This window comes from Wolffia australiana, chromosome 12 (assembly GCF_029677425.1).
Source record: "Wolffia australiana isolate 7733 chromosome 12, ASM2967742v1".
Classification (NCBI taxonomy): Eukaryota; Viridiplantae; Streptophyta; class Magnoliopsida; order Alismatales; family Araceae; genus Wolffia; species Wolffia australiana.
Window position 1 is genome coordinate 7,670,625 of NC_135846.1, and position 15,167 is coordinate 7,685,791.

Genomic DNA, 15,167 nt, shown 5'->3' on the forward strand with positions numbered 1-15,167 from the left:
TGAACACAATTCACCCATGCTAGTATAGTTAAGGGGCCTTCCCCTTCTTTTCCCTTCTCCCCTCCTCTCCACTCCCAATGCGATCGAGACGACATAATGGCGCCAACGGAGATTGAACATGGCTCGTTAGTGAGAAGGAGGAGATTCGACGTGCCGAGAATCGTGTGAATACCTCTAGAGGTTGCACACTTGAGCAGCTCGACTCGTCTTGCTCTTGGATCCAATAAATCACATATGCAATCCGTCCAAGGTACTTCATTTCAATGATTTTAATGATGTAGTTCAATTTCTCTAAAGTCTTCCTCTACGGAGTCGTTTCGATTTTTTCATCCGTGTCAAGGCCTATAGAATCCAACAAAAATGACAGAAGATCTTTTCGATATACCCTTTCTGACTTAAGAGTATAGTTCTTGCAGCTCAATCCCTTTTTATTACCATTCCCAAGATTTTTGTTGCTGCTCCCAAGTCTTTCATTTCAAATTCTTTACTGAGCTGATGCTTGATATTTTGAATGTCCCGTTTGTCCTTGCCAGCTAGTAAAATGTCATCAACATATAAAAAGAGATGGATGAAAGAGCAGTTGGATTGCTTGAAATAAACACAACAGCCATATTGACTTCGTCTAAAACCAAGTGAAAAAATAACAGTGTTAAACCTGCTATACCATTGTCTTGGTGATTGAGGGCTTGTTTAGCTTTCACACCATCTTCTCATGCTTGGTGTCAACAAAGCCTTACAGTTGGAGCATGTAGATTTCCTCTTCAAATTCTCCATGGAGAAATGCTGTCCTGACATCCATCTCTTCTAACTCATAATCATTATGAGCAGTTAATGCAAGAACGTCACGAATAGAGCAATGTTTGATAAGGTCAGAAAAGCAAGAAATCATAGAGGGGCTTGTTTAGCTTGCACACCAATACTTTTGATATTTTTGAAAAGTATGTGTTTATTTGTGTCGTTATTTAAGGGTTTTCAAAATTAACCAATAAATTTATTTATCCCTTAGTGCTCAAGTAAGGGGTGGAACCCTAGGGAGGCGATGGTAAAATTCACTTTTTATCGACTTAGGATTTAGAACTCTAAATTGGACTGATATGACATCCTTTTACTCAAATTATCTCAATTAACATAGACTGAATTTCTAATTTTTTTTATCAATGAGAATAAGATTTATGATTAGTTAACAATTCTTGATAAGAATTGCTAAATAATCCCCTACTTAGATTGACTCTGTGTACATTTGAACTTAGATGTTTGGAATGTTAGCATTACTCTTTACTAAATTGTGTTAATCACTAAAGCCTAGATCAAAAGTCGACCATTGATATTCCTTATTTATTTTACCCAAAAAATTATTTCAGTATGAATAATGTTTTTGGGTTATTTAATGAATTGGAAATTGTTTAGGAAAGTTATTAAATCCTAATTGATTTATTAGAATTTTGTTTTGCAAAACCTGATCACTGGTTCTCATGGATTGGAAGCCATAAGAAGACTTTTATGTTGTTTTTGCACTTTCATCTAAATTTAGCTCAAAATTGGGGAAAAACCTTGAATTAGTTATTGGTACTTACATAAAGATAATATAAACCCAAAAAGATTATCTTATTTTTTCATAGATCAAATTTAGACCATGTAATGATGCCAAAGACAGAAATGTCCATAATATATGAGTATTAAGTAAAACATTCTACATTCTTACGTAAGTAAAGTTCAACTAGTTTAAGTATCTCCCAAACAATTAGCCAGATAATCAACAAACTAAAAAGTGAGATAGCAAAGAAACTAGCATACATGCAATGATATCATCCGGCTTACCAGCTTTATATCCAGCAAACTAACAAAGCAGGGAGCTAGCATACCATCTATTTGGCAAGCCACTTAGCTAGCCATTAGATAAGTCATGCAAGCTTAAAATGCATTAAATTAAAAGCAGTTTTTAGTGCCTTATATGATTATATTCACATGTTTTTATGCATTAAATTACTCATATTTGCATGTTATCAAGCTTAAAATGATTAAATCTATTTTTTAGAACAAATTTATGAATTTTCTACATTTTTTGGGATTTTTACAATAATATATTCAAAAATAATACAATTTTTGAGACAGAGTATGATTTTTTGGGAATTTTTCAATATTAAAATTGGAAAGATATGATTTTTTTGAGACAAAAAATATATTGATACATATTTTTTGGGCTTTTATTTTATTTAATATGAATTTTTAAGTATTTTTGGCTTTTTGGGCACAGGGTGACGTGGCACACTCACAGCCACTCATTTAAAACAAAGAAAAAAGAAGAAAGAAGAGGGTGCGGTGGCGCGCTGAAGTGCCGCCACGTCAGCCTATGAAAAAACACGTTTTTAATGTGTTTCTTTTTCTTCTTCTTCTCTCTTTTGTCTTTTTGTCTTCTTTCTAGGCGCACGTGGCGCGGAAAACGACGATTTTTATGCGGTGCACGGAATACAATAAGCACGGAATATAAGGCACTTCTTAATAGGCACAGAAAATGAGGATGCTAACAAGGAGAGAGAAAAAATAAGGGATAGGATTGCTCCAACTTTAAACGGGAATAACTTTTGATCTACAACTATGATTGAGCTGAAATTTTCAGCGTTGCTTCATCTTCCATTCCTCTTTCTATCCATACCTCTGATCTATGAATAGAGGCCTGGATCATTGTAAAATTCATCTTAAAATTGCTTCCTACTTTTGTGGGTTGATTGAAGATAGTGAGATTTGAGATCCATCAAGAGTGTTCTTGGTGTCCTAGGTGGGTGGGGAGAAGCATTGGAGAAGAGGGGGAGCACACTGGCACTCGTAAATCACCGTGATCCTGGCAGAATGTAAGGATCTAAGGTAAGTATCTTCGCTTTACGTTGTCTCTTTCCCGACGCCATAGTTAACATAATTAGGGTTTATCATCATTCTTTTACTCTCATTTTACTCTCTTTTTATGTCTTTTCATCCTCGGCACCGTACCACTACAAACTTCATTCATTATCCTTGTTCATACCGTAGTTCATCGTCATCTCCATCACAATCACTTACTCTTCTCTTTAAGTTAAATTAACCAATAACTTACGTATTTTTAATCAATAACGCTAGCTCATGTACTCGAATCTTGTTTTCATCAATCCTCTCGTTGAACATCACTAGTATAAGAAAGTAATTCCTTAATCAGCATTCCCTATGGAGACGATCCGTACTCATCACTAACTATGTATTTTCAAGTACGATTAAATATATTTTTATTGATTAATCTGAATCACTAATGGTGAATTTTAACCCTAAAATTGAGATCATCACCAAGTATGTATATAGCTTGTTGGCAAAAAACCAGCCTTCCATCCAGGCAAAAAGTAAGATATAGGCCATCCAGACGCCCTGCAGGTGGGAAGGCAGCCATTATTGACCAAGCATGCAGAAGAACCAACCAACAAACTAGGTAGGCAAGAAACCTACTAGCCAAGAGTTCTGTTCTAGCCAACCTACCATGCGGCTTAGAAGACCAAAGAAAATTTGATGATTCATTATTTTATTTTATGTTTGAGCGATATCCATTAGTTGAATTATTGATCACTTAATTTTCAACCTCTTAAATTAGGACATCCTTTTTTCTCAAGAAAAATAACCTCAAGAGAATGAGGCTAGTAATTCTGTAAGAACAGCTTTGTTTCCACCCTGCAGTTTGGACTTTTTTGATTATTTTCTTAATTACATGACAATATTATTGAATTTTTTGATTATTTTCTTTCTAACAGTTCCTTCTTATGTGTTAAGAACTTTGTTAACTTTCCTTCCAGCCATAGAATATGGTTGGGTTTCTCAAAATTATGATGAATTTCACCAAGTTAATTCATTTTATCTAATTCAATTTATAGGTTAAAGGCATTGCCATGATAGTTAACAAAATTAAAATACATTGATTACATGATAATTATACAAATTATAGTCTTAACTTGTGGAGATACTTTAGAAGATGATCCTTGTTCCTAAAATATAAGGAAGAAAGATATGTTTAAAATGTTTTCCCTTCCATTAACTCACATGTATCACATCAGGACGCATCAGATACCAACCTTCAGAAATATTAGTCTCAGAAAGTATTCAACATAGTTGGATAATTTTGAGTGGAACCATAATAACTCTTGTTGTGTCACCGCCAGTTAAAAACCTAGTACAACTCCAAAAGGTGCCAAAATTTTGAGTGGAGGAAAGGTATAAATAATGAAATAAAAGCATGGGAATTCACACGGTCCACCGTTTTGTGCCTAAAAATTTATACTATCATATGCATGTGGATTTTCCAAGATAAATTAGATAAAATATATGAATTTCCGTTTTTATCAAAGGGCTAATCTCATAAGCATGGTATTAAATTCTTTGGAAATTTTCTCAGTGGCAAGATCAACAACCATAAAAATGCTTCTTAACATTGCATCTATAAATAATAGGATTCTTATTGTGGTAGATATGATTAATGTTTTTCTCAATGATTTCTCATATTGGGGGTCATTATATATATTGATAATACCCCATTTTGGAAAAAATATCATCTTGGGTGAAGCTAGAGTGGAGACTTTAGAAGACAGTACACGTTAAGTTAATATATGTCATGCTTCTAAATTTATTGGGATTTGTATTTTTCTGATTAAAACTTTCCATTACCTATTAAATAAACATAAGAGAAGTAACTATAACCATTCTCAACATCCATATAGAGGACACCATTGTCTATGGATCCAATCTTTATGAAATTGACAGAGTAGTGGTATTTGAGGTCCAAATTTTATGTCACATATAGTTTATGTTTGCGGTATTCATGGGATTGGAGATTTTCTAGTAAAAATGAGAGATGATCAAAGCCATTGACTAAGTGATATTGTCTTAAAACAAATCTAAGAGACACTGATACTCCCATGGATGAAAGACCGTAGTTAGTGGGATATGAATATCCTTTATATTATCACAATAAATAAAGAATGATACCTGGGAGGTTAATATGATAGACACTTTGAAGACCCGACATCAGATATGCAAATGCACGATATTAGACAGTACATGTGAAATTCTAGGAATCTATATTAAACTGATCTACTATTCATCCTACATCTTATCAAATCAGTCTAGGCTATCATCTATTTTTCCAAAAATAATATTTTTGAATTCCAATTTCCTTCTCATGAAGACTAGTGTATTTTCAAAGATATTCATAAAAAACCAAATCTCACCTAACCTTGTCGCCTTCCCTGCCTCTCATCTCTCATAGGAAGGACCAGCACACAGGTGCTGCCATGAGCCCATTGAGAGAATAAACGAACAAAGGCGGTGCAAGAGGCAGCAAACAGCTCCCATGGCTCTCTCTTACTCGAGTACTTCCTCGATGGAGACAAAGCGGCCCAGCTCAATGGAAAGTTGACCAGCAACACCAACTGCAACCGACAACAATCCTGCCCGCAAGTCAACGGTAGGCACGGCTCCACCGCCAGCAGCTGCCTTCACTGCCGCTAGAAACGCGAGGTGCTCCAAATAACTAGACCCATGGTGCAGCCCTTCGTACCTTCACAGACGTGGCCCATCAAGACGTGACCATAAATATACAGTGAAAGTTGTCGATAGAAAGATAAACTAGAGAGAGATGTGTATATGTAGATAGATGGGACTAAAGAGAGCATTTGACTGTCATGTGTGTAAGTAGAGATAGATCAATATTAGAAATAGTGAGAGAAAGCGATGTGGACAGAAAGATATCGAGAAATAGATAGAGATGCCAACAGTCAGAGAGGATAAGAAAAAATAGATAGGTAGACATGTATGACAAGACAAACAGAAAGAAACCAAGATACTGAGATACATAATACATAAGATAGAAACGTTGACAGAGAACCCCACATAGACAGAGAGAGAGATAATGATCTTGATATTACGTAGGTCAAACGATAAATGTGCATTGACTTATTGATTGATAAGATATCTAAAGACATATAGAGAGAGAGATTGAACGAGATATGTATAAATTGACATATAAAAAAAGATGAACATGTAGGTAGATCGATAGATAGACAGATATACACTAGATTGACTGATTGGTTGATAATGTTATAATGCTATGATGTAGCACATGAACCTCATGTGCTGCACATAATTTGAGGTGAATTGGACATTTATATTACTGTTGTATCTACTAATGGGGCCTGCTTAATTGAGACCGATATGAACCTTTATGTCACTTACAGTCAATTGAGAAACAAAGCCATTTGCCTTATTTTTCGTCCTACAGGTCTTCTGCCGTCTCTCCTATCTTCCTTTTTCCTGTATTCATTTTTCAGCTAATATAGTATCAGTGACGGTGCTTTCATTATGCTTACAGCTGTCAACAGACAACACCTAGCCTTGCTGCTATTTCTGGCCTGGATTTATCTTCTCGATGGACGATACTTTATCCAGCTGATAGTTCCCAGCCTGCATGATTCAACAACTCCAGCAGTTCCTTGAGTGATTGGTATTGCTACTTCCAAAACACTAGAATATGCTAATGAGTTGCAGGCATTATGGAAAGAAACTATTTTTTTTAACCTCCTTTCGCTAACTCCTTGGAACTTAGATTTATCAACATCTGAGTGATTAGGCTTTCAACATCTGAAGGAACCTTAATGAGAATTTGAAAACACCAAAGCTCAACTTTTTAACTGCGCATGAACTGAAATCTGAAGATATGGTTATCTAAATTTAGAAAGAAGAGGGTCATCTTGGTCTGACCTCTGATCATTCTACCACACTTGCCATTCAAAATTCTGATGACTGGTGAAACCTCAGGGTGTCAACGGGACGCCTCAGTCTGATATATGAGCCACTCCACAACCCGTCAACTGGTGGGAGCCAGCACAAAGGAAGAATCAATCAAAGGGACACTGTGACGATGTCAAATATTCATAGTCATTGACACTAGCATACAAAAGAGATACTAGACAATCCATGGATGACCTGCCTGGGCGGATAACTTATAGTGAAAAGTAATAATGTGATTTAGGCTGATGGGTTGAAGGTTAATTAGCATACTAAACCAAAAACTGAAGACAAACTGAAGACATAATTGGATCACTTTTGGAACCAGCTCAAGGGCACCAAAAGTTTTGGATCAACTTCTCGTTTCCACCCTATAATCCCCTATGTTTATCAATGACAAACAAATCATCTGACCACTCAGCATTTATGTTCATTGAACATAACATATATAGACATATATAGTGGAATTTATGTTCATTATGGATTCCAATGTGACTAATCATATACCTACCTTGAAATAAGCGTTAATACAATATGAAATATGTCATAGCACAAAGAAAGTTCAAACTACAGATGGTACTTCACTTAATTGTTCCCAGTATTGGCAATACAGACACTCCACCCCTTTGAAGTGGTTACAGGACCCTACCCCGATGCCAAGATCCATCATGACTTCAATATGTGCATATTTGTGTGTGAATGTTCTAGGCATTTACACCCTCACCAAACTAGACAATGAGATCCCACAGCTCTCTAATGTGTCTTTAGTGGATATTATAACGCGGAAAAGGTTACGAGAGCTATCATCACACTGCGTGGTGACTACTAATGTCTATATATGTTATGTTCAATGAACATAAATTCTTTTATTCACGCCCTTCCTCAGGAAGCCAAACTATCCTCCAATTATCCAAAGCACATACCACCACCTCCTATCTTCACTAACTCATCTCTTCCTCCGATGACCACATCTCTTGACTCTGATACAACATAGTATACTTTGAGTGTCGGTATGGTGGATATACTTCTGGGCTGATTAGGTACATACTATTCAGACACGTATATGAGCTCTACCTATTTTTCAGCCCTCTAAAGTTTCACCAGAAGTTCCCTCCCCTGCCACTGGTTAAAATGATGATAGGGTACTCTAGGTGCCAGCACTACTTTCCCACTGAGCAATGTTATTAATTACCAATACGCGTCTCATGCCCATAAAAGTTTACTACTGCATCTTCAGTAAATTCTTATCCCATGATATGTCCAGGAGGCACTTGGTCAATTAAATATCGCTCTGATGGTCTGTCGGAATACTATAAAGCCCAATTAGTTGCTCAAGTCTATACACAAAACACCTGGTCAATTTATACTGAAGCGTTTACCCCTGTTGCAAAAATGAACTATCCAGATTCTCAGTTTCTTGGCTGCCAATCAAAATTGGGCTCTTCTACCGTTTGATGTAAAGAATGTTTTTTACACTGACATTTCACAGAAGAATTTTACATGAAGCCTTCCCCCGGCTACGTTCTTCTTAACCGGTAAATGTGGAGCCTTTGCAAGGCACTGCATGGACTAAAACAGTCCCCCACACACATGGTTTAAAAGGTTTACTCAAGCCATGGAACATCTTGATTACCAACAATCAAACGGTGGTGATACTCTTTTCTATCAACAGTTGTCCCCCAATACAACCATTATCCTCATAGTCTAGGTAGATGACATTATTATTAAGGACAATTCCTCCAAGGACATTGCTAGCTTAAGTCAATAACGAAGTACACAATTTGATATTAAGAGCTCAAGTCAACTGATAGGATCGTACCTCCCACGGGGTGTCAGAGAAGGAAGCAAAAAGAGAAAAGAGGAGAATAAAATATCGGACCACAGGGAGATGTCCACAGGGATTTAAGGACTGGAAGATGTCCACAGGGATGGTCGGTTTTTCTGCTGGATTCTGAATGGCCAACGGGCAACATCTTCTGGAGGGTGCGGGTGGAGCTAACTTGAATCCTTTTCGGAGAGCGTGAGCTGGCAGAGCACGAGAAAGAAGCTAGAAGGAACCCAGATTTTGGGAGGTGTTTGCCAGCGGAGCCATTCTCTGGTACATGATTGAGCTTTCCTGTTGCCTGTTGATACGTAGGACGTATGATAAACTTAACTATTTCCTGGGTATTGAGGGTGCCCCATTCCTCCTGATGTATTATGTGTTCCCAGTAGAAGTATATCCATGACCTTCGAGATGAAACTATCAACTTGTGTCGACTCCAATTAAATTCAACCTCAAACTTAAATATGATAATAGTGAATCTGACATAGCTCATGTGGCCTATCAACATCTTATCTCCCTCATAACCGGCCAGACATCTCTTATTCTGTCAATGTTCTCAGTCAATTATGCACCACCCTAAAGTTTTTTTTTTCAAATAATGCACCACCCTAAAGTATCTCAGATGCAAGTTGCACCCCATATTCTTTGCTGCTTAAAGGCACCATTAGCCTTACTCTCATCTCCTCTTGAGGTGGCCTCACAGTCTCAAGGTTTACACTGACTCTGATTATTCTGGCTTGAAGGTTGATCACAAGTCTATGACATGATATTGCTCCCTCCTTTGTGACAACTTATTCACTTTGCATAGCAAAAAACAGTCGGTTATCTCCTTATCCAGCACAAAATCCGAGTTCTGAGCTCTCAGTAAGAACACATGTGAAGCTCTTTGGATTCAAGGTATCCTTCATGAGTTAGCCTTTTCTCCAGCTCAACTTGCGACCCTATTGCGCAACAACAAATTGGCAATTAGCCTGGCCCATGATCTTATTCAGCATGACCAGACTAAAATCATGGAGATCAACTGTCATTTCATTAAGGACAAGCTGGAGTCCAAACTCATAGATATTGTCTATATTCCACCAAGCAACAACTGGTGGATCTCCTCAAAAGAAGCCTTTCCTGAGATCAACATGAAGCTCTTGTCTCTAAGCCGGGAATGACAAGTCTTCATCCTTCTGCTTGAGGGGAGGTTTTATAATGTTGTAATGTAGCACGTGAGCCTCACATGCTATAACTAGGTTGAGGCACATTTTATCTCATATTGGGTTATGCTTAATCGAGCCTAATATGAACAGAGAAACCTAGCCATTTCCCTTATTCATCGTTCCACTGGTCTTCAGCCTTCGCTCCCATCATCCCTTTCATCTAATCAGTCCACAACTAACACACGGAGATAGAGATCATGAGAGAAAGACAAGCAGATCGATACCCATAGAGAGAGATATAGATTGATGAATGGGCAGTCAACGACATTTGAGGAAACTGGAATGTGACCCACCTGATCCGATCATCAGTGGGCTTCATTGTCTGCACACAATTTCTGCCACCTTGCCGGGTTCCCATTCTCACAATGCCCTCCGGGACAAGCGCTTCACCCTGATCAAACGAGGAAAGCAAAAAAATAGATTTGAGAAGTAGAAAGAGGGGGAGAGAGAGAGAGAAGAGGAACCTTTCCGGTGTCGCCGACGACAGAGATCTCCTGCTCATTCTTGCTTCCCTCAGCAAACATGCAAAGGTCTAGCATTCCCCGCACCCCATTTTCAAACTCCACGATCACAAATGCGTTGTCGATTATGTCCGGTACCTGTCTTCTCCACAGTCAATTCCTACTTGCACTATGAATTCTCTCTCTCTTTATCTCTATCTCTTTCTATCTATCTATCTACCAATCAATCTGCCTATCTCTCTATCTATCTATCTATCTGCCTACCTCTCTCTCTCTCTATCTTACTTGTGAAAGCAATGAACATGATAATGCTGATTTGTGGCAATGGAGATGATGGCGACAGTGGTGATGATATTTTTTTTGAAGAAGATAGTAGTGATGGTAGTAGTGTAGGTGTTTTTGATGAAAGGGTGATGTTACTACTGATGATGACAATGTCACTGATAGTGATGCGGTGATAATGGTCAAACTTGCCGCACTCGTACTCTATCTCCTCTCTCTCTTTCTATCTACCTTGTGGTGGCGACAGAGATGATAATGGTGATGTTCAGAATGGAAATGAAGAATATGGTGATGATAAGAGTGAAGGTTATTATGGTAATGGAAGATATGATGCCGATGGTGCGGTTATGATGATGAGGATGGCATCAAACATGACAATAATATCAACAACAATGATGATTACAATAGTGGTCAAACTTGCTGCCGCCATTCTCTCTCTCTCTCTCCAGCAGTATGGTGATCAAACCCGCTGATCCCATTCTCTCTCTCTCTCGATGAGGATGGTAATCAAACATGCAGGCCCCAAACTCCTCCCCCCCCTGCTCTCCCTTTTTCTCTGAGTCTCCCTCTCCCTCTCCCCTCCTCACTCTCTATGCTAGGCGGGCGGTCAAACCTGCGGCCTGCATTCTCTCTCTTTCTCCCTCTCTCTCTCTATCAGTATGGAGGTCAGACCTGCTGGCTCATACTCTCTCTCTCTCTCTCTCTCTCTCTCTGAGTATGGTAGCCAAACCTGCGGCCTCATACTTTCTCTTTTTCTCCCTCTCTTTCTCTTTAGTATGGTAGTCAAACCTGCAGCCCCCATACTCTCTCTTTCTCCTTCTCTCTCTATAAGTATGGAGGTTAAACCTGCAGCCCCCATACTCTCTCTTTCTCCTTCTCTCTCTATAAGTATGGAGGTTAAACCTGCAGCCCCCATCTTACCTCTTTTTCCCTCTCTCTGAGTTTGGAGGACAAACTTCCAGGCCCCATACTCTCTCTCTTCCTCCCTCTCCATATGAACATGGTGATCAAACCTGCTACCCCCGTGCTCTCTCTATGAGTATGGTGGCCAAACCTGCAGGCCCCATACTCTCTCTTCGTCTCTCTCTATCTGTCAACCTATCCATTTATCTTTGTCAATCTATCTATTTCTCTATACTCCAGACATCATCAATGTGCTTCATGGGAAAATGGGAAGAGAACACAGACCTGGCCGTCGTACTCTTCGTCCTTGTGGTTGACGCCAATGGAGCCCGAGGCCATGACCCGGACTGGGTCGGCACCTGCAAAGACCCGCATCAGGTCAAAGAAATGGCAGCATTTCTCCACCAGCGTCCCCCCTGTGTTCGCATTGAATCTGTTCCAGTTCCCAACCTTTTTCATTTTTTTGTTTTTTGGGGTTTGAAGGAAAAGTCAACATTAGAGTTGTCAACTATGGGGTCCACATTTGAGGATAAGTCTATGGGGATGACCTTGACCAGAAAAGGGAAGCGATGCTCGCGGATGGCCACCATCTTGATGCTGCCCAGTTCACGGCTGGCAGCTATTTCGAGCAGCTTGGCGACTGGCGGCATGAACCTGTACTCTAGTCCGACGTGCACCACAATCTCTGGTCTCCCCTCTGCCGCCGCCATGACCTATCCCTCCCAATCACATGACATGATGAAGATGATAATGTTACTGATGATTACGGAGGTTGTACATTGAAGGTGATGGTAATGCTGCCGGTAGAGATGATAACGGCGGTGGTGATTGTGATGGTGATAATGGCAAATGTGATGGTGATCATAATGAAGATGGTTGTGTTTCGCATGATGATGACAATGAGGGTAATGCTGTTGCTGCTGATGATGATGGAGATGATGATGAAGATAAGGGTGTTGAGAATGGTGGACGATAATAATAATGGTAATGACAACAACGACAACGATGGCAATAATGATAGAGAAAATGATATTATCAATTCTGTTGCCTATGATGATGATGAAAATGATATTATCAATTCTGTTGCCTATGATGATGATGAAAATGATATTATCAATTCTGTTGCCTATGATGATGATGAAAATGAAATTATCAATTCTGTTGCCAATGATGATAATGAAAATGATCTTACAATTCTGTTGCCTATGATGATGATGAAAATGATATTATCGATTATATTGCATGTGATGATAATGGAGATAATAGATAGGAGAATGGTGATGATGATGAAAATGATATTATCGATTCTATTGCATGTGATGATAATGGAGATAATAGATAGGAGAATGGTGATGATGATGAAAATGATATTATCGATTCTATTGCATGTGATGATAATGGAGATAATAGATAGGAGAATGGTGATGATGATGAAAATGATATTATCAATTCTGTTGCACGGTTGTGAATGATTATGATGATGAGGATGGTGGGATGGGTGTTGATAATGGTAATGGTAATGATGATGGTGTCAATGGTGATGATGACAGTGAGGATGGGGATAATAACGAACACAATGCTGATGATAATATTACTGATGATGACAATGATAGTCATGAATGTGATGATAATGCCTGCTTGCAGTGGTCAACAGTGGTGCAAAGAGGCTTTTCAACGAGCACATGGTGCGGTCGCGGGTGGCGGAAAACATCCATGAGAATGCCAAAATGGGTCATGTTGGGAGACGAGACCACCACCACATCGCACAGCCCACTATCCAGCAGTCCCTTATGTCCTGAGAAAACCTAATCCAAAACCCACAAAACACTGCTTATAAGCTAGAGAGAGAGAATATGATAATTATGTTGATGATGATCCTGAGGATGAAGATGTTGATGCTGATGATAAAACACGTAATGAAGAAGTTGATAATGATAATCATGACTATGATGATGCTGATACATACGAAGAAGATAATGAAGTATCAGAAGAGGATTTCTTTGAAAAAGCAGAAGGGGATGGCGATTTATTTTTAAGAAACAGAAGGGGATGATGATGATGACTACGATGATGAAGATAATACAGAAAAAGATGATGCTGTCAATAATGATGAAGATGAAGATAATGCAGAATAAGATGATATGATGATTATGATGATGAAGAAGAATGAGAAGAAGTTGACTAGATGATGTAGAAGGTGATGATGATCTTAACGATGCAAAAGTAAAGGAAAATAGGACGATGATTAGATGATGTAGAAAGCGATGATGATGTTGAGATGAAAAAGTAAAGGAGAATAGGATGGTGATCAGATGATTTAGAGGATAACAAGATGATGAGCTTTATAAAATGATGGTGATGATAAGACAAAGAACAGCAGGAAGAAGAAGACGATAATGATTGTGATGATTTTTTTTTTAAAATAATGATTGTGATGATGATGAGATTCCAATAATGATAACGGAAATGAAAATAAAAAAGAAGGAAATGACGGTGAGGACGATTAGGGAGAAGAAGGAGAAGAAGAAGAAGAAGATGATGATATAATAATGATGATAATAAAGTAAAAGACAATAATGAAGACGGAAACGACGATGAGGAAAATTAGGCAGAAGAAGGAGAAAATGATGATGATGATATAATAATGATGATAATGAAGTAAATGACAAGAATGAAGATGGAAACAACGATGAGGATAATTAGGTAGAAGAAGATGATGATAATGATGATGAGGGTAATGATGATGACAACAGTGGCCAAGAAGGAGAAGAAGAAGAAGAAGAAGATGATGATGATGATGATAATGACAACGACGGCAATGAGGGAGATATGATGACAACAGCGGCGATGAAGAAGAAGAAGAAGAAGAAGACGAAGAAGAAGAAGAAGATGATGATGATGATGATGATGACATCGACGACGACGACGACGACGACGACGAAGATGAAGAAGATGAAGATGGTGGTGACGATGACAGAAATGAAGATGAAAAAGAAGAAGATTTAAGAAGCTGATGAAAGTACTTTGAGGGGCCATCCGAAGGAATCGGCGAGATCGAGAGCGGCGTGCAAAGAAGGCGGGTGGGGATCTGCGACGGCAGCGACCATGGCTTTGCCGGCGGGTATATGAGAGATATTCACCATATGCTCGCGACCCATCATGCCCACCCCCACAATCCCATACCTGATCACCCCCATTTCCCCCTCTTCTCCGCCCATGTCTGCGAACTTCTCCAGCAAATCCCTCAACTTCCCACCAATCTCAAAACTTTCAGTCTGGATCTTCCTCAAGACGAAGAAACTATGCAATCGCGCATGGATTGTGCTCCGGTAATCGATTGAAAATAGGAAATCGAGGAGGTTTTATTGCTTGCGAGAGTGAATTCCAAGTTCTCTGGACGGAGGATGAGTACAAGACTATAAACTCAAAGAGAACGCCCACAAGATAGATGATTATCCGCAAGTTTGTGCACAGAAAACTGGAGAATTCCAGGTTAACTTAGAATGATGAAAAATCTAACACGATTAAACCGGTGGAAGGAAATCCACTCAGAATCTGATCCAAAATTTCATTTTTTTTACCACTGGCAGGGTGAATTCTTGGTTTTCTGGACCCAAAAGGTAAAATAATTTTATTTACAGAAAACGTGCCATTTTCAGTCACGGGCAGGGTTTTGATCAACCCGAAAAATAAAGAATA

General features: G+C 38.8%; 1 protein-coding gene across 5 annotated transcripts; it reads right to left on the reverse strand.

Moving 5' to 3' along the window:
• Nucleotides 1-5,127: 5,127 nt before the first annotated feature.
• LOC144710719 (Oxidoreductase family protein) lies at nucleotides 5,128-14,979 on the reverse strand. Of its 5 annotated transcripts, XR_013583390.1 has the most exons (9): nucleotides 14,492-14,979; nucleotides 13,103-13,273; nucleotides 12,017-12,181; nucleotides 11,754-11,918; nucleotides 10,287-10,421; nucleotides 10,116-10,213; nucleotides 6,394-6,875; nucleotides 6,241-6,318; nucleotides 5,426-5,566 (listed from the first exon to the last, which is right to left on the reverse strand). XR_013583390.1 is itself a non-coding variant. In XM_078584553.1 (7 exons), exons 1-7 carry the CDS (start codon nucleotides 14,684-14,686, stop codon nucleotides 5,371-5,373), a joined length of 1,038 nt encoding a protein of 345 aa, XP_078440679.1. In that variant the 5' UTR covers nucleotides 14,687-14,975; the 3' UTR covers nucleotides 5,128-5,370. The 5 variants fall into 5 exon arrangements, 3 of the variants coding, with proteins under 3 accessions (XP_078440679.1, XP_078440678.1, XP_078440680.1); XR_013583391.1 differs by lacking the exons at nucleotides 5,426-5,566; nucleotides 6,241-6,318 and having other exon boundaries at nucleotides 6,393-6,468; nucleotides 6,766-6,875; XM_078584553.1 differs by lacking the exons at nucleotides 6,241-6,318; nucleotides 6,394-6,875 and having other exon boundaries at nucleotides 5,128-5,566; nucleotides 10,287-10,425; nucleotides 11,754-11,827; nucleotides 14,492-14,975.
• Between the last annotated feature and the right edge of the window lie 188 nt (nucleotides 14,980-15,167).